We start from the raw sequence: 20,583 nt of genomic DNA, 5'->3' as shown, positions 1-20,583 counted from the left end.
CATTTGATTCTGTAAAATAGACTAAATCAATAAACCTAATATTTCTTGGAAATTGTATAGATTTTGCAGCAAGTGTTAAACTGCCATATCCAAGAGTCTGAAAAATACTTATTATTATTAAACAGTATAAATCTGCCAGGTGCCTTAAAAAGAGCTGATAAAAGTTAGCTCCATTTGACCTTATGATGTTGCATAGAGTTCTTGGAATCCAAGAGTTTAATTCCACTGGCATGTGCAGTCTATAGGTTCCTGGAGAATGTGCAGGACTTCAGTGCCATTGCCTGAGCAATAGAGTGGCACAGTCAAGTTGCGCACCCCGTTTTCACGGCAACACTTACAGAATCTCAGATGGCTCTCAACATTGATGTTATATATGGTAGCTGATGGGCATTTTCCATCACAAGATGCAACATTTATCTGTAAGGAGAGACAATGAGAAAAATGTTTTAAAACAGTGATATTGATTCCACTAAGGTAGAGTCCCTTGGATAGCAAGGATATCCAACCAGTCCATCCTAAAGGAAATCAGTCCTGAATATTCATTGGAAAGACTGATGCTGAAGCTGAAACTCCAATACTCTGGCCATCTGATGAGAAGAACTAACTCATTTGAAAAGCCCTTGATGCTGGGAAAGATTGAAGGTGGGAGGAGAAGGGGACGACAGAGGATGAGATGGTTGGATGGCATCACCGACTCAATGGACATGAGTTTGAGTAAACTCCAGGAGTTGGTGATGAACAGGGAGGCCTGGCGTGCTGCAGCCCATGGGGTCGCAAAGAGCTGGACATGACTGAGCAACTGAACTGAACTGAAGGTAGCATATTGATTGTCCAAGATGGCAATCTGACATAACTCAAAGTATGAAATGTGCACACATAACTAGACAGATCTATGGAATGTATTAATCACAATCTAATGATTCTATTTAAGTTGTATTATATCACAACTAAGTGGTGGCTCAGATGGTAAAGCGTCTGCCTACAATGCAGGGGACCTGGGTTCAATCCCTGGGCCAGGAAGGTCTCTTGGAGAAGGAAATGGCACCCCACTCCAGTATTCTTGCCTGGAAAATCCCATGGATGGAGGAACCTGGTAGGCTACTGTCCATGGGGTCGCAAAGAGTCAGACACAACTAAGCGACTTCACTTTCACTTTCACTTTCTTAAGTAGACTACAGAATCATATAGGTCTTATAAAAGTGGGCAAACTTAGACATAAGACTATTTTTGCTTATTAAAATTGCATACTTAAGACAATATGTGGTCAAGTATATTTAGATTTAAATTTCCATCTCTCTGGATTGAAATTATCATTCAGAACTGTTGATTATTTATGCCAAGAATAAATTCATACTTCTTCACAAACAGAATATTTCACTATTAGAATGTAGGGATAACCTCAAAGTTAAACATTTTAAGTGTTGGCATTTTGTTTGCTTACAAACTTACCAGTGATGACACATATACTTCTGGAAAGACACAGACCCTTTACATAACAAATTATATTTATCCACTTACAGAGCTTTGACTTGTACAGTCCTGCTTCCTTATAATTGACTTAATAATCACTTTCTGGCATACTCTTTCTTCTCGTTTACCTGATAAAATATAGAATGTATTTATTCATCCAAAGGTTCATGTCAAATTGTTTCTTAATTCAATTAAATATATGAATATATTTATAATTGAAACATATATTTATATGAAATATATTTCTATAATGAGATAGTTGAAATTTTACTCTTATGTAGTTTATGTTCAATATTTATTTTCAATTTCTAAATAGATTTTCTCACATATTTTCTAGCCTTATATTTATCTCTTTACCTTATTGTCTTACAATAATTATTATGATCATAAATCAAACATATTCTACACATGGAGTAATGCTAACATCAATCTGTGTGTTCAGCATATATTTTAATATTATATATAAAAAATCAACCATGTTATATATAGGTAAATATACATGTATGTAACTAAGGCATACATACATATATAAATCTCTTTTAAAATACAAATTGATAGATTTAAGATCACTTAATCTTAATGGATATTAATGTAAAATTATGCATAAATGTAACTGAATTGTTGCCAACCATGTTGAAATGTATGGATGACTCATACTTGATTTTATGGCTCTGAAATGATATCACAATTTCTAATGAAAATGCCTTATATGAAGTAATATATTATTATGCCTCTGTGTGCATGATGGATTATCACTTGATAATATACCCAATAATATATATTTAATGCTGTATGATAGTGGATGTAATCCATGAATCAGGATGTAAAACAACCAAGGTTCTTATCTCACTGTTACTATTAAGAATTTGCTTTGTCACTTCAGGAAACCCATTAAACCATTCTGCTGAGTTTCCTTGTTTGCAAAAGACTGGAGTTAGAGCTCCAATCTTCAAGTGAGTTTAGTCACAAAACCGTTGTTTAAAATAAATGCTTGTATGAAATCCCAAGATGTGAAGTATATAAAAGTTAAGCTACTCTGGTTGAAGTATAGATGGGTAGCAAGATTGCCTGAAATTAAGCTGTTCTTGTTATCCATGACCTTCAGTTGCTGTATTCAAAGGTTATGTCTGTTCTCTTGCTACTTGACTTCTCAGCAACATTTGTGTCAATCCATCAGTCTTTCCTCCTGGATACACTTTCTGCACTTGACTCCAAGAGCACACACTGGTTTTCCCCCAATCTCTTTATGTCTCCTCCTCAGTCTCCCATTTTTGCGTTTTCATGCTGGTCATGGGGTTCCCAAGGCAAGAATTCTGAAGTGGTTTGCCATTCCCTTCTCCAGTGGACCACGTTTTGTCAGAACTCTCCACCATAACCTGTCCAACTCAGGTGGTCCTACATGGCATAGTTGCATTGAGTTAGACAAGGCTGTGATTAATGTGATCAGTTAGTTTTCTGTGACTGTGATTTTCATTCTGTCTGCCATCTGATGGATGAGGATAAGAGGCTTGTGGAAGCTTCCTGATGGGAGGGACTGGCTGTGGGGAAAACTGGGTCTTGCTCGGGTGGGCAAGGCTATGGTCAATAAATTAATCCAATTTTCTGCTGATGGGGTAATGGAGGTAATGGTGATTTCCTTCAAAAGCACTTATGCCAGCATGCTGCTGCTCCTAAGACTGTTGTAGTCAGTACCCTTGACCCCACAGCAGGCCACTGTCAACCCACACCTCTGCTGGAGACTCCCAGGCACTCATAGGCAAGTCTGGTTCAGTCTCTCGTGAGGACACTGGTCCTTTGTCTTGGGTCCTGGTGTGCACAAGGTTTTGTTTGTGCCCTCCAAGAGTCTGTTTCCCTGGAGGTTCTCAGTCCTTTTGCCAGATCCCCAGGTTGGGAAATCTGTTGTAGGCCCCACAACTTTTGCAACAGTGTGAGAACTTTTTTGGTGTAACTGTTCTCCAGTTTATGGGTCATCTGCTCAGCAGCTCTATAGTGGCGCTAATGGCAACCATCTCCAAGAGGAGTTTTGGCACACGCAGTGTCTCCGAGGTCTGTTGAAGCCAGAACCCCTGTCCCTGCAGCAGGTCGTTGCCGAGCTGTGTCTCTGCAGGAGACACTCAAACACTCAGAGGCAGGTCTGGCTCAGTCTCCTGTGGGGATCACTGCTTCTTTCCCTTGGTCCTGGTGCACACAAGGAACTCCCTGAATGACCAGTGCAAAGAACAGAGGAAAACAACAGAACAGGGAAGACTAGAGATCTCCTCAAGAAAATTGGAGATACCAAGGGAGCATTTCAGGCAAAGATGGGCTCAATAAAGGACACAAATGATATGGACCTAACAGAAGCAGACGATATTAAGAGGTGGCAAGAAGAGCTATACAAAAAAGATCTTCATGACCCAGATAACCCCGATGGTGTGATCACCCACCTACAGCCAGACATCCTGGAATGTGAAGTCAAGTGGGCCTTAGGAAGCATCACTACGAACAAAGCTAGTGGAGGTGATGGAATTCCAGTTGAGCTATTTCAAATCCTGAAAGATGATGCTGTGAAAGTGCTGCACTCAATATGCCAGCAAATTTGGAAAACTCAGCAGTGGCCACAGGACTGGAAAAGTTCAGTTTTCATTCCAGTCCCAAAGAAGGGCAATTCCAAAGAATGTTCAAACTACCGCACAATTGCACCCATTTCACATGCTAGCAAAGTTTTCCATGCCAGGCTTCAACAGTACGTGAACCAAGAACTTCCAGATGTACAAGCTGGATTTACAAAAGGCAGAGGAGCCAGAGATCAAATTGCCAACATCCATTGGATCATAGAAAAAAACAAGAGAATTCCAGAAAACCATATTTCTGCTTCATTGACTATGCTAAAGCTTTTGACTGTGTGGATCACAAAAACTGTGGAAAATTCTTCAAGAGATGGGAATACCAGACCACCTTACCTGCCTGCTGCGAAACCTGTATGCTGGTCAAGAAGCACCAGGTAGACACAGATATGGAACAATGGATGGTTCCAAATTGGGAAAGGAGTACGTCAAGGCTGTATATTGATTGTCACCCTGTTTATTTAACTTACATCTAGAATACATCATGTGAAATGCCAGGCTGGATGAAACACAGATGAAATCCAGATTGCTGGGAGAAATATCAATAACCTCAGGTATGCAGATGACACTACCCTTATGGCAGAAAGCAAAGAGGAATGGAAAGAGCCTCGTGATGAAGGTGAAAGAGGAGAGTGAAAAAGCTGACCTAAAACTCAACGTTCAGAAAACTAAGATCATGGCATTCAGTCCCATCACTTCATGGCAAACAGATGGGGAAATAAGGGAAACAGTGACAGACTTAATTTTCTTATGCTCCAAAATTACTGCAGATGGTGACTGCAGCCATGAAATTAAAAGATGCTTGCTCCTTGGGAAAAAAGCTATGACCAACCTAGACAGCATATTAAAAAGCAGAGACATTACTTTGCTGACAAATGTAGGTCTAGTCAAAGCTATGGTTTTTCCAGTAGTCATGTATGAATGTGAGAGTTGGACCATAAAGAAGGCCGAGAACCAAAGAATTGATGCTTTTAAACTGTGGTGTTAGAGAAAACTCTTGAGAGTCCCTTGGACTGCCAGAAGATCAAATCAGTCCATCCTAAAGGAAATCAATCCTGAATATTCATTGGAAGGACTGATGCTGAAGCTAAAGCTCCAAAACTTTGGCCACCTAATGAGAAGAGCTGCCTCATTATAAAAGACCCTGATGCTAGGAAAGATTGAAGGCAGGAAGAGAAGGGGGATGACAAAGGATGAGATGTATGTGGGATGGCATCACTGACTCAACGGACATGAGTTTGAGCAAGCTCCAGGAGATGGTGAAGGACAGGGAAGCCTGGCGTGCTGCAGTTCATGGGATTTCAAAGGGTACAACATGACTGAGCAACTGAACAACAGTCTCTTATACGTGGTCATTCTCATTCCTGGACCTCCCAACTACAGCATGGCCTGAGACTCAGTGTTGGTGACAGACGGCAAGCTGTTTCATGTCTTACGATGCTTTCACGCATTGGTTACTTCATTAACACTTTAATTGTCACATAAGTTTTAAAAGAAAGACTAGTCAAGAAAGAGTCATCTTTAACATGACCTATAAGACCTTATCCTCTCCGATCACTTTAACTCCTGTGACTGCACTTGGCCACTTCCTCCACTTTGAACACCCTTCTCTCTTCCCGGCTGGCTCCCAAGGACATTCAGTCTCTACTCAACTGACACCTCATCAAAGAGGCATTCTCTAATCACCCACTTAAATGAACAACCCAATTCCCCTCCCTCTCCATCCCTTGTATTCTTAACTGTTGTTCTTTATACCATTTGTCAGTACCTGACGTAACGGTGTATATTTACCAGTTATTGTTTCCTCCCCTTCTTGACAACATGCACTAAGCAGGCAGAGATTGTTTCATCTTCTATCATAGTCCCAGTACCTATAAGAGTGTCTGCTACATGAGAGGCGCTCAACAAAAATTTATGTTCATTCATTCAATAAATGATACTGGGACATCCTAGCTGACTGAATTTGTTCGTGCCGAGAGCCATTTTCTATTCATTTCTCAGTGTCTTTATAATTGTAACACATGTCGTTTAGCATAGTACCTATGATAACAGCCAACATCGGCAGTCTTTCTGATAAAGCCTCGTCACCCAAAAGCAAAGACTACAGACAGGGGTTCTCTAATGCCAAAGCAGATACTACTTCACAGGTTCTTACACATCAGAAAGAGATGTGTAGAGAGAACGAGGCAGCTTATTACTATTCTGCAACTTAAGGAGCTGGCCAAACTGAACCATCCTGAGGCCAGGAGCTGGAGAGACTTAAGTCTATCACTGATTATGAGTGTAATCTACTTTTCTGAACCTTCATTTCCTCAACTGTAAGGGAAATCATACCTATTTCCCCACATACTTCCCAGAACTGTGGTGAAGACTGGTTGCAGTGTTATCTGCAATGGGTTTAATAGACTGTTGGCATGTGGCTGACAATCAATAGTAGTAATATGGTCAGTCAAACAGATATTCCCTTGTCTGCCCTCAGATAACATAACTATGCTCATTTCTCTAATAATAAAACATGGGGCTATAGAATTCTTGTGACTAAGAATCCAATGCTACACAATGGCATTATTAACCTGAATCGTGTTGAAGTCTTTTTCCCAAAAGCTTCTCTAAACAATATTAAAATTACTATTTATGCCAAGTTTTCTAACACTTCTATTTTTATCTTGACATAAACTCACAAGTAGTTGAAAAATAAATTCTTAAGCATACAAATAAAAATTGCACAAATACCCCTCTATTCTATTTCATCTTTAACATGACCTTTAATGTCCTTATCCTGTTTTATTACTTTCATCCCTATGCTATGACTGCACTTTGCCATTTCCTCTACTTTGAACACTCTTCAAAGGACGTTATAAAGCACTATGAAATAAACCATATGATTCAAGTAAATATAAATTTATATATAAATATGAGTTTATATTTATGGGATATTTTATATACATATTATTTAAATATAACTCACTAAATTGGTATTTCTCAAATGTATTAATTATACAGAATCATAGATTTGTTCAAATAGGTTTGGAAAATATCATACTCTCTATGTCCTTATTGGAGTCTCATAACAATTTTGTGTAGTTTAAAGCACATTTGACCATAGAGCACTTTTTAAACTTAAACCCTACTGAAATTCTATGCTATACCTTTTGAGAAATGCAGCAAGAAAGACATTTCTAATATTTAAATTAAATTTAGATTAAAATTCACCTAAATTAAAAACTATATTTATGTTCCAGAAAATAAAGACTAAATTACAAAATAATCAACCACTTGCCATAAAAACATTCAAATAATATACATTAAAAAATACATTTCTCTCATTGCAACATAAGTGAATCTTATGAGAAAAATCATAATCTGAATAATTAAAACTAATCAAATTAATGTATATAATTTGTCCTCACTTACAGATCCTGCAACAGCCTTCATTATAAAGCTTCACAATCCCTTCATTCTAGGATGAGAGAAGGAATAGTGTTAAACTCAATGTTTGGTCATTTCCTCCTAGATTAGAAATAAAAAACTAACTTTTCAATATATTTACTAAATATCACAAAGACTTTTATAGAAAAAGGATTGAAACAACTATATCTAATAACAATTTTTATTTTTAAAATTAGGAGCAGATACTTTATATTTTTTTAAAAAATTGTTATTTCTTCATAAGCAATATGAAAAAGAGTGCAAAAAGATTAACTTACTTAAAAGAACACATTCAAAATAAAACAAAAGATCTTCTTACCAAGTCGAGAGGTACTCTAAACAGAGATCAGTGTATTTTTTAGACTCCTTGAAATAAACTACTTTTTAAGACTAGACTGAGTTCCTGAATATAACTGAATTTTAAAATGATATCTCTTTTTCTCTAATATTTTATTATTTTAAACAAATCTTCTACTTCTGAATGTCTCTTGCCAAAGGCCAAATTAAGAAAATTTCATTGATTATCTTTCGGAATTCTTACCATAATTACCTGATTGCTTTTAGTAACTCGCTAATTATAATTCAAATAAAATAAGAATTTATTCTATAAAAATGGCTATGTGAAATAAGATGATGTGTAAGATTCTTTAAAGAGCTAAAATTCTATTACCTTGGTACATATTGTATCTGGTTATTCAGCCAGCTAACTAACCATCATCACTAAAAGGGCACATGTTGAAAAAAATCAGTGAAATCATGCTATTTCTTTACACTGAAAGAAAAATACTGCCTCACACAACAGAGTAAAGTTTACTTTTCATTAGGGATTATTATTTCCTAAATAATTAAGGCTACAAAGAATCTTTTTAAAATACCATGTGACTTTCAAAAATCTACTGTCCCAGCGGGCTTTTCTCTGGGAGAATAAGGAATTGGAAGAGCAAAGCTGAAGGATCAGCTATGCTCCAGCGTAAGCTGAGCTTCACAGTGGCCCATGCTCAGAGAAACTATGGCCTCCCTTAAACCAGCATGCATTGAAAAGCAAATGACATCAAAAATCTGCTGTGGGTTTAAGAGAAACTTGACCAAGTTCAGATCAAGTAGTTTATTAATCCATATTGAAAGAGAGGCTAAGTCGGCTAATCAAAAGATTTTTCAATAATCCTTTAGTCTACATATTAAAAACCCAGAGATAGTATCATGTCCATTTGGGGAGAGTCAAAATTATTTGGAGTGCCATATACAACTCAAACTGTCAAACAGGAAATATAATCAAGCTTTTATGTATATATGAAAATAAAACATTTACCAAAATAAAAAAAAACATGTATGCATGACCTTGGAAAACATATTAATATGCATTTTTAAAATTATATTTAATGCTAAATTTTCTTAGCTATAATAAAGTACAAACCATTTTGCATTCAGTCTCATTAAAAGGTGGACAGACCATACTGTAGTTAAGAATCATTGCCCCTTCATCAGTCTTAACACATTCAAATGTTGTACAATTATAGTGCCAGGTGCTCCCCTCCTAAAAATAAAAGAGAAAGATTCTGTTTGTTTATTAAAATCTGCCATATTTCATAAGTAGAATGTTTCCTATCTTACTGAATTAAAAGTCAAGATTTAGAGAGCTTCTTTTGACATAAAATGTCTGTCTGCAGCTGTACCTAAACTTATCTAAGTATGTGGCAGGTGAGTGGGTATGTTTGGTTTCATACTAGAACTGAGATGTAAATGTGGAACAAAACAATAGAGAGGAAAGAAGCAACTCAGCGTCTTTTTCTACTACAAAATTAATTATCTAATTTGGCCAAGTGTCAAAGGTCTTGCTCTAATATTCCCTCACTAATTATAAAACAACAAATCATATTAGTTAGTATGACTCCTCACTTGAGGCTGGTTTGTTTTTTCTTCTACTCCCTTATCAACAAAAAATGTAAAAATCTTTGGATGATAGTGATTATTCACCCATAGTTCTGGTTTCCTATACCTTCTGGTTATTTTTAAATGTATCCCTATTCTTTAACAAAATTTTAAGATAGTAACTGTTTATTTCACTCCTGATTTCAGAATTCCTATTTACAAATAAAATCAGCTGAAACTAATTATAATATAACTATTAGGCTGTAATTGTTAGTCTATATATTTTTTATAACCCGAATTTTAAAATGTTAGTCAAACTCTGACTTGAAGATTCCTTGTGGACCAGCAAAAATTCTGACAAGCTTCCTTTTCTGTAGATTCTATTTTAATTTATAAACGTCTTCAGGTCCTCTATGAACCTCAGCTGGAAAAGATCTACAAGTCCAGGTCTAAAAGAAGATAAAACATTCAAATCAAATATTAATTCTAATATTCAATTCAAATAGTATATTCTAATTTATATGGAATCCAAAATTAGTTGTTCCATGGGAATTAGATTTCTAGATAAATAAAACTTATCTTTGAAAGAGCCAAGAGTTATTATAACAATCTCAATGAATATTTACCTATATTACTTGTGTTCACAATAAATATTCTAAACATAATTTAATCTTTTATTTAAATATCAGGGTTATCACTGTGAATACTGATTATATACACCAATAGTTCCTGGATTATTGATATCTGTAGAGTTCATGTTGCTCTTTACTAAAATCCCCACATTACTATATATTTTCAAGTAACCTCTGATTCATTTTCTCTCACTGACACCTGTCTCCTCATCATTTTTATAAGCTTGCTTTTTCAAGACTCCCTCTTTAAAAAATATAATATAAAGCAGAAATATTGCTATGATTAAACAGATAAATAAATCAACATTATTTAAATCAATAACACTATTTACACATAATTATAAAACAGACAACAAGCATATGTTATATTGTTATAAAACAAGATAACTGTTAACTTTTTCTTACTTAGTAAAATGCACAGGATTGGAGAAATCTGTTTTTCTTTTGGGTATATAGTTAATTCCATGTAATTAAGAATACCATAAATAACACCTCCATATAATTAAACTATTAATGGAAAAAACTTAAGAATAGCAATAATGAATTGGGACTATCCTCAGGTAATTCAAATTATAATCAGAATTTGTGACCCTCCTAAATCTGATGACATCACTAATAACTGTATTAAAATTACATGGTTGCCTTCTTCTGTTCTAAAAATGAGAAAGAGTAGGTCAGTCTGCAAACCTCCATAGAGTTATTATAAGATAATGGAAGAATTCTGAAAAATTATTATATTGAGGAAGGATGTGATACAGCATTCATTATTCCTAAAATCTTCTTTTTAAAATTTGCAAATATTTTAAATCTTTTCTTATATTTACCTACTGAAGTCTTCAATACCTGAAATAATAAAAGTACTAACATCTTGAGTTTCAGACTTTTGTTAAAATGCTTCATTTCAAATGAGTGAATAAAACAACACTCTTTTCCTTTGTTCTAATGATTAGAAATCAACATTTCTCAAAGCCCATTCCTAACATCTGGGGGAAAAGTAAGGATCTCTGATAAAATAAGTTTGAGAAAGCAGTTAAATACGCTCCTTCACAAAAGGAATCATGGACTTTAAAATGTTAACTATGTCTTGTGTATTCCAAGTGTGCTCTACGTGGGTGTGCTTATTGTATGTGGAATACTATGCGTGACAGAGAGGTTTTTCAAATTTATGTGAACACCTTATTCAGAAAATAGCACAGAGAGCTACCCTCCAGAGGAATACATTTTAGGGACGAAGTAATTCATACCTTATATATAACTGTAGTTCCATTTTCCATTTGAAATTTGCAGGATATATTTTTGCAGGTACCACAACAATCATAATCACTTGGAGGTGGAGTATACACCTGGTGCTGTGCATAGTAATAATAATTTGAATTAGCCAACAGCAGTACTGATATTTTTAATGAATTAGTTCTGAAAGTGCTTCCCATTATAACGTATGCTCTCAGAGGGAGGGTCAAGAGGAAGAGGACATATGCATACTATGGCTGATTCATGTTGATGTATGGCAGAAACCAACACAACATTGTAAAGTGATTATCCTCCAATTAACAATAAAGTTTAAAAGTCATGCTGCCTTAGAACATCTGTGAGCATTTCTAGGGTTGAATTTGAGGCACATCAAATAATATAGCTGTATTAGAGGTGAAGGAGTTGTTAACCTTTACACCTAGCAGAAAAGATTCATCAAGCAGATGTAAAAAGCTCAGGTCAAACAAGCTGTATAGAAAATGCTGCTGCTGCTGCTAAGTTGCTTCAGTTGTGTCCGACTCTGTGTGACCCCAGAGATGGCAGCCCACCAGGCTCTGCCATCCCTCAGATTCTCCAGGCAAGAACACTGGAGTGGGTTGCCATTTCCTTCTCCAGTACATGAAAGTGAAAAGTGAAAGTGAAGTCACTTAGTTGTGTCAGACTTGTAGCGACCCCATGGACTGCAGCCCACCAGGCTCCTCCATCCATGGGATTTTTCCAGGCAAGAGTACTGGAGTGGGGTGCCATTGCCTTCTCCGTGTATAGAAAATAAGACTCCTGAAATTCAAGGTTATACACAGGAAAAGGATACTGTATTATTCAATTATAAATTAATAGATTATTCAAGCACTATTCAAGTGTATATTTTTAAATTATAGAGTATTTACTTGTTCAAATTCTACAGCTGCCATTTTAAGATTAATGAACTTGTACCAGAATGACTTAGAAAAAATACTTACAATATCACATTCTTTTGAACAATTCACCATTGTAAAGTTCAAAGTGTGGAAGCCTGTATGGTTATCTTTTTCTTCGAGACACTCTACCATGTAACAAAAATCCCCTTCCAAATACCTTATCATAGATTGGCCAGGATTCAATACTGATGTTTCTTGAAATACACACACATCATCTTTTTCTATGAAAAAATTAAAAAGTCAACAAAAAGTACAATATTCAGGTTTTTTATTAATCAATCAATAGAACTTTTATTTAAGACTATGTTTTTATTACGATGTGCAATTTTTTAAAAACCAATAAAGATCTTTAACTTTATATATTATAATAGCTCAAGAGTTCACTTAATAATGAATATGACATTTACTCCTTAACATACAGTAAGAAATTATATATAAACTCAACTAGTATTCACTGTCTGAACTTTCTCTAAAAGCTATCATATATAGCAGATTCTAGAATTTTAGCTTAAACTAATCATCAAGCTACTTGCTGTTCCCTCTTCTGCAAACATAACATGACAATTTGGGGGAATGGATATAAATGAAGGCAAAAATATAAATCAATAACAGTAGGCCTCTTCATAAAGGTATTGTGTAACATTTCATGTTTGTTATTTTGAGAGAAAAATTTTCAACTTTATTGTGCTGCAAAATATATAAGTATATAAGTCATCCTTTATGATGAAGGTAGCTGATATATTGTGCTATCACATCTTTGAAAGTGGCTTTAGGTAGGCTGGAATAACTCTTTGCGCCTTGCCAATGCTGGATTTAATTCTTTTCTCATAAAAACCAGAGTTTCAAGATATTGAACAACTGTTTATTTTCTATTAACCTACTTCATATGAAGATTTGTTATTTCATAGAAAAATCAACCTTATGCCATATGGTGTTAACATCAATAATTATAAAAGAGTGAACAAAAATCTCTCACTTTTAGATGTTATCTATTTTTAAATTAAATTAGATACACAAAAAAGAGCCTTGGTATTAACTTTAAATTCTGTGAAGCCTTTGAAAAAGAATCATTTTTACGTTTTCTTATGAAGTTTCTGAGCAACTTCACTTATGAAGTTTCTCAGAACATTTAGGACTATTACACAAGAGGAAATAAAAAAATTAAAAGTACACTTTTTATACTAAAAAACTGGCAAATGGCTTAAAATGTGTAATATAATCTCAAAAATAATTTTTAATTTTTAAAAATTAAAATTAATTTCATTTTTAATTTTTAAAATTAAAATTAATTTCATTTTTAATTTTAAAAATTAATTTAATTTCATTTTAATAGTGAATAACATATACCAATAATATGATTATCACTTAAAAGTTTCAAAGACATAGTTACCACAGATATACTGTACACATCCACAGTCACTCTGAAAGTTGTAGTCTATTGCAGTAAATTCTCCCTATTAGAAAGATATTATTATTATATGACTTACCAACATAGTTTATTGTATTACCATTGAAAAAAATACACACTATAACATCTAATAAGTATCCTACCCCACAACCACATAGCAACTTCATAGTAAATATTTGATAGGGAACAAGCTTTGATTAACCCAGCAGTCATTTAATTAGCAGACTAAGGAAAAAACTCACAATAAGCGATATGATCATAGACCAGACAATCTGTCTAAACTTTAATTTCCTTTTCTATTAAATGAGTGAAGATGGATAAGATGATCTTTATGGATTGTCCTAACTTTAAAATTATACTATTTGACTCCGAGCTTCTAGTGGGCAATTCAAGATAAAGAGAATGCTTGCTAATCCTAGAAACTTCTCTTGAGGAAAATGTTCTTGATCTGCTCTATAGAGGTGGTCCAGAACTGTGAGGTATGCCCAGAGCAACGCTGCTATAGCGTATAAAGCAAGAGCAGAAGAGTGAACGATTACTATCACAGGCTCAGGAACAATACTGCCCTTCTGCCAGTCTTGCTCTGCTACTTACTAGCTGTGTGATCTAGGGCAGGTTACTTAACCAGTCTGCTCCTCACCTTCCTCATTTACAAAATGGCGATAATAATGCTGTCTGCCTCTTAGAACTGTTGAAAGAAACAAATGGATCAATATATATAAGGGCTTCAAATAAGCTGATGTACAGAAAGTGCTATAATCTTGCTCTCTCTCTCTGCTCTGCTCTGCTCTCTGCTCAGTTGTGTGTGACTCTGCAACCCCATGGCCTACTGCCCGCCAGGCTCCTCTGTCCATGACATTTTCCAGACAAGATAGTAGGTAAATTGCTGTCACAACCAACGCTTAAACTTTTCTTTACTAGGAAAATTGTATTGGTTCTTCTCAAGTAGGACTCAGGCCTAAAGTTTCAAGAATTGTATTTTAGACATCAACTTTTCCTGGGTATCTTTAATTTTCATATGATAGTAATAAACACTAATTTGATTATCAACAGAAAAAATAATTCAGATACATTCATAGTAATATATAAAAGGCAATTCCTCCATAATTAGTAATATTCTACTTTTTATAGTGCCTTATGGGTTGCAATGGAGAAGGCAATGGCACCCCACTCCAGCATTCTTGCCTGGAAAATCCCAGGGATGGAGGAGCCTGGTGGGCTGCCATCTATGGGGTAAAATCCCAGAAGTAAAATCCCAGAAGAGTCGGACACGACTGAGTGACTTCACTTTCACTTTTCACTTTCATGCATTGGAGAAGGAAATGGCAACCCACTCCATTGTTCTTGCCCGGAGAATCCCAGGGATGGGGGAGCCTGGTGGGCTGCCGTCTATGGGGTGCACAGAGTCAGACACGACTGAAGCAACTTAGCAGCAGCAGCAGCATGGGTTGCAAAGTAATTTCATAAACATTAACACATTTGATGTTTTATGGCTTTTAGTCATTATACAATTCCAGTGGGACTGGAAATAAAATATTAGAAATATAGAGTTTAAAATAGTAATAAATCAAGCTCTCCCACTGCGTAAACTATTCCAAAAGATTAGATAAGGAAGTAGGCTCTCACTAACTCTTTTAAGTCACTTAGCTGTTTTTCAATAGTTAGAGCACAATGCCCACAGTGTCCTCTCAAGCTTAGGCTTAAATCTTTTCATCTTCCTTCCTAACTTGTTTCCTCTGAGATCTTACTCATGGATTTAGTTACACTTTTATTCTCATAAGTACTCAGTGTCAATCAGAGGAAATAGCTCCTTGATTGTTCTACCAATACTTAATATTAATCAAATATGATGGTATTTTGTTTTTATTCTCAAGCAAGCATCCCTCCCCTTTACAGTCAGTAGCAAAATCACCTCAAAATGTTCCCACTTTTTAGCTATTACAAATAGTGCTGCTATGAACATTCAAATTTGCGGGGACGTATGTTTTCATTTCTCATGGATATATACCTAAGAGTGGAATTGCTGAGTCATATGGTGACTATATATTTAACCTTTTGAGTAAGTACCAGGCTGTCTTCCAAAGCAGCTAGTTTTGTATTCCCACAGCAGAGCATAAGGGTTCCAATTTCTCCACATCCTTGCCAACGTGTATTGATATCTGTCTTTTCAGCGAGTGTGAAGTGATCTTTCACTGTAGTTCTGATTTGCATTTGAAAAAGTGAAAGAGTTAGTGACTCAGTCATGTCCGACTCTTTGTGACTCCATGGACTGAACTGCAAGCCTCCTCTGTCCAAGGAATTCTCCAGGCAAGAGTACTGGAGTGGCTAGCCACCCCCTTCTCCAAGGCATCTTTCTGACTCAGGGATCAAAGTCAGTCCACATTACAGGCAGATTCTTTACCATCTGAGTTACTAACTAATAGCTAGTGATGTAAAGGAACTCTTCAAACGCTATTGTCCACTGCATATTTGGACAAATGTCTGGTTATATCCACAAAATGGAATATTATTTAAGAATAAAAAAAGAAATGAAGTACTGATACATGCTACAACACAGATGAATCTTGACAACCTAATGCTAAGTGAAAGGAATCACAAAAGACCACACATTATATGATTTCACTTACATGAAATATTAAGAATAAGAAAATCTATAGAGATAGAGAGGATATTGTAATTCCCTAGGCCAAGGGAGTTTTGAGGGACACAGTAACTCCTAAGAGGTACAGAGTTTCTTGGGGCAGAGGGTAATACAATTTTTCTAAAATTGATTGTGTTGATGGTTGCACAATCTGTAAGCAAAATAAAAACCATTTAATTTCACATTCTAAATGGCTGAATTGTATGGTATGTGAATTATATTTCAATAAAGCTGTTGCTAAAAAAGAAATATATTATTAAATATTTGTTTCAGTGTCTAAGACAATGTACTTATTAAAAAAACACTGCGGTCTATAGCCTGCCATGCTCCTTTGTCCATGGGATTCTCTAGGCGAGAATACTAGAGTGGGTTGCCATTTCCTTCTCCAGGGGATCTTCATGACCCAGGAATTGAACAGGGGTCTCCTGCATTGCAGGCAGATTCTTTATTGACTGAGCTATGAAGGAAGCCCAAACATGTCTTCTTTGATAGATAAGGCCAAAAATATATTATCTTTATCAAGTCTTAGAAGCATATCATAGAGGTAAATATTTAAAGGGAAAAAAAAAAGACTTGCAAAGTGTCATATCCAATGATTATCCATATACTAAGTGTCCATCTAAAACAGTTAAAAAAGTGATACCAGAGTTATAATTATTGTTTCTGTAAGTTAAATCTGTGTAATTCCTAAAAGATATGCATGTTCAGAGATAACTCCTAAGAAGGTACAGACAGCTAGTTACCTATTTATACCTCCTCCTCCTCTGAAACAAATGCATTGTTAGTACACTTCCTTAACGAATCACTGGGAACACTTTCAATATTGAGATAATATATTTTCAATATTGTGCTTCATTTTAGACCAGTGAACTTATCTAGATATAAGACTATAGCTATATAAGGTAGATATGACTAAATCTATCTAAGGTAGATTTAGTCACCAATGGAAAAAATAACATTGTGTGATCACTTACCAAGAACCAGACATCCTGGAATGTGAAGTCAAGTGGGACTTAGAAAGCATCACTATGAACAAAGCTAGTGGAGGTGATGGAATTCCAACTGAGCTATTTCAAATCCTAAAAGATGATGCTGTGAAAGTGCTCCCATAAATATGCCAGCAAAACTGGAAAACTCAGCAGTGGCCACAGGACTGGAAAGGGGCAGTTTTCATTTCAATCCCAAAGAAAGGCAATGCCAAAGAATGCTCAAACTACCACACAATTGCACTCATCTCACACACTAGCAAAGTAATGCTCAAAATTCTCCAAGCCAGGCTTCAACAGTACATGAACCGTGAACTACCAGATATTCAAGCTGGACTTAGAAAAGGCAGAGGAACCAAAGATCAAATTGCCAACATCCGTTGGATCATCGAAAAAGCAAGGGAGTTCCAGAAAAACATCTACTTTTGCTTTACTGAATATGCCAAAGCCTTTGACTGTGTGGATCATAACAAACAGAAACATTTTTTAAGAGATGGGAATACCAGATCACCTTACCTGCCTCCTGAGAAATCTGTATGCAGGTCAAGAAGCAACAGTTAGAATTAGACACGGAACAACAGACTGTTTCCAAATAGGAAAAGGAGTACATCAAGGCTGTATATTGTCACCTAGCTTATTTGACTTATTTGCAGAGTACATCATGAGAAACACTGGGCTGGATGAAGCACAAGCTGGAATCAAGATTGCTGGGAGAAATATCAATTACCTCAGGTATGCAGATGACACCACACTTATGGCAGAAAATGAAAAACTAAACAGCCTCTTGATGAAAGTGAGAGAGGAGAGTGAAAAAGTTGGCTTAAAATTCAACATTCAGAAAATGAAGATCATGGCATCTGGTTCCATCACTTCACGGCAAATAGATGGGGAAACAAGGAAAAGAGTGTCAGAGTTTATTTTCTTGGGCTCCAAAGTCACTGCAGATGGTGATTGCAGCCATGAAATTAAAAGATGCTTGCACCTTGGAAGAAAAGCTATGACCAACCTAGACAGCATATTAAGAAGCAGAGACATTACTTTGCCAACAAATGTCCATCTAGTCAAAGCTATGGTTTTTCTAGTAGTCATGTATGGATGTGAGAGTTGGACTATAAAGAAAGCTGAACATCAAAGAATTGATGCTTTTGAACTGTAGTGTTGGAGAAGACTCTTGAGAGTCCCTTGGACTTCAAGGAGATCCAACCAGTCCATCCTAAAGGAAATCAATCCTGAGTATTCACTGGAAGGACTGATACTGAAGGTGAAAGCCCAAATCTTTGGCCACCTGATGCAGAGAACTGACTCAATGGAAAAGACCCTGATGCTGGGAAAGATTGAAGGTGGGAGGAGAAGGGGAAGATGGATGATGAGATTGTTGGATGGCATCACTGACTCAATGGACATGAGTTCGTATAAGCTCCGGGAGTTGGTAATGGACAGGGAAGCCTGGTGTGCTGTAGTCCATGGGGTGGCAAAGAGTCAAACACAACTGAGCGACTGAACTGAACTGAACTTCCTATCTCTAGCAAAATATGAAACGTTGACTGCTCCCTATATCAAAGCAGATTTCTTTTAATTTACTTAATTAAAACTTAAAGAGGATAAATCTATTTACTCTGAGAAGAAATCAGAAATGAAGAAATAAAGGAACAAAAAATTGATTTATGTTATATTAAAAATTCAGTCAAAATATGTGCTCTTACCACTTCACAAGTTGGCATAACAAGATTTTCACAGCTACATTCTAAAAGGCAAAAATCGACATATTTATATTGATCATTATATACTAATACAATGTAATAAGACTTTAAAATATAAAAATTAGTTACCACAATGCCATGTTGGACAACATTGACCAGATACATTTTCTTTCACAAGATTCATATCTTCTGCACAGTTGAATAGAGGCATAGGACAAAGATTTGGCTCACACACTAAATTAAAAAAATAACATGAGTAAAGATTAACTTCATTTAATTGCTGGTTTTCACTAGCTATCATTCACTGCCATTACGGATATACTGGGATCTCCCCAGAGCTGACCGCCCACCACCCAATTGCAATGTGTCGATAAGGACAGAACAAAGGACTCACAAGCAGATAGTAGCACAGCTAGGACATGCTCTTTTGGTCAAGAGCCCTGATAAGTGGCAGGGGGGCAAGAAGAGAACTGAAGTGAAAAGGGTACGGAATCACTTGGAAATCTAGAAAGTCTAGGATGAGGAGAAATGTCATAGCTAATCTTTTTTGGGAAGGTAACAAAATTGTCCAAGAAGCACTCTATATTTAATATGCTAGAAATCAGCTAACGTCTGACATAACCATACGACTAACATGCACTGGCCTGAGGCTTCCCTGGTGATCCGTGGTTTAGAATCTGCCTGACAATGCAGGGGTTTGATGCCTGGTCTGAGAAGATCCCATATGCCCTTGGGCAACTAAGCCTGAGCGTCACAACTACTGAGCCCACACTCGAGAGCGCATGCGCCAAAACGCATGTAGCCTGCATGCCTATAGTCCTTGGTAACAGGATAAGGCACCCCGATGGGAGGCCTGAGCACTGCAGTGAAGGGCAGCCCTTGCTCGCCACAACTAGAGAAAGCCCGCATTGAAGACAAAGTGCAGCCAAGACTAAACCAAATAAATAAAAATTAGCCTTAAAAAATTTTTTAAATGAGGTGCTGGACTTCTTAAATGCCAAACATACCAAAATATTTGTAATTAATTAAAATATATTTACCACAGTAATATTGAGGACAACAGAAGTGTGTAGTATTAAGATCCACAGTGAGAAATTCTCCGTCAGTACACAGTGGAAAAGGTTCAGTACATGGTTTGCACACTAAAGATGAAACAAAAAGGCAAAGTCATGGTTGAGCTAAAAACAAACTAGTTATAAGTTCAAATGACTGTACACATATAAAATCAAAATAAAATATATTATATAAAACAAAACAGGAAACAAGGAAAATAAGGATTTAAAAAACAGATCTCCTTATTTGGTCATAAAAACAATATTATCTGAATGTATTATTTTATACTTTCCCAAGCACAGTGATATAAAAGAACCATCTTACCAGAAGTATAGGACATTGAGATTTCAGGAGTTATTTGTTCTTACTAGGATCAAAATGCCACTGATTTACTTAAATGTTCTTAATTCACTACTCTTGATTACTCCAATTTATGGATGAACAATACAGTAGGCACATATTCTTCTGAACTCTTAGTATCCTTCTTCCAACTTTGATAATAACTCTCAATGAATTTGAGGAAATGCCCCACCCACACAGTCTTGGAGTGACTCTTAATAAAGGATCAGTCTTTGTGTAGGAAAAGCCCACTTTACATGAGTCAGAATATCTTTCTATAGC

The 20,583-nt window shown here is 36.0% G+C and overlaps 1 protein-coding gene across 2 annotated transcripts in view; it reads right to left on the bottom strand.

The window, feature by feature from the left end:
- Positions 1-216: 216 nt before the first annotated feature.
- Positions 217-20,583, bottom strand: part of OTOGL (otogelin like) — a 174,071-nt gene continuing 153,704 nt past the window's right edge. For both annotated transcript variants that reach the window (XM_068971075.1, XM_068971076.1), the window contains 10 exons: positions 19,950-20,051; positions 19,039-19,143; positions 18,913-18,953; positions 13,565-13,628; positions 12,217-12,395; positions 11,251-11,355; positions 8,920-9,039; positions 7,491-7,536; positions 1,519-1,598; positions 217-417 (listed from right to left, as the gene is read on the bottom strand). In XM_068971075.1, the coding sequence (XP_068827176.1) occupies positions 217-417; positions 1,519-1,598; positions 7,491-7,536; positions 8,920-9,039; positions 11,251-11,355; positions 12,217-12,395; positions 13,565-13,628; positions 18,913-18,953; positions 19,039-19,143; positions 19,950-20,051 (1,043 nt within the window). The remainder of the gene's footprint in view (positions 418-1,518; positions 1,599-7,490; positions 7,537-8,919; positions 9,040-11,250; positions 11,356-12,216; positions 12,396-13,564; positions 13,629-18,912; positions 18,954-19,038; positions 19,144-19,949; positions 20,052-20,583) is intronic.

Source organism: Capricornis sumatraensis, chromosome 4 (genome assembly GCF_032405125.1).
Source record: "Capricornis sumatraensis isolate serow.1 chromosome 4, serow.2, whole genome shotgun sequence".
In the NCBI taxonomy this organism is placed as follows: domain Eukaryota; kingdom Metazoa; phylum Chordata; class Mammalia; order Artiodactyla; family Bovidae; genus Capricornis; species Capricornis sumatraensis.
The sequence above is the reverse complement of the archived record's forward strand: the minus strand, read 5'-3'. Positions and strand labels throughout refer to the sequence as shown.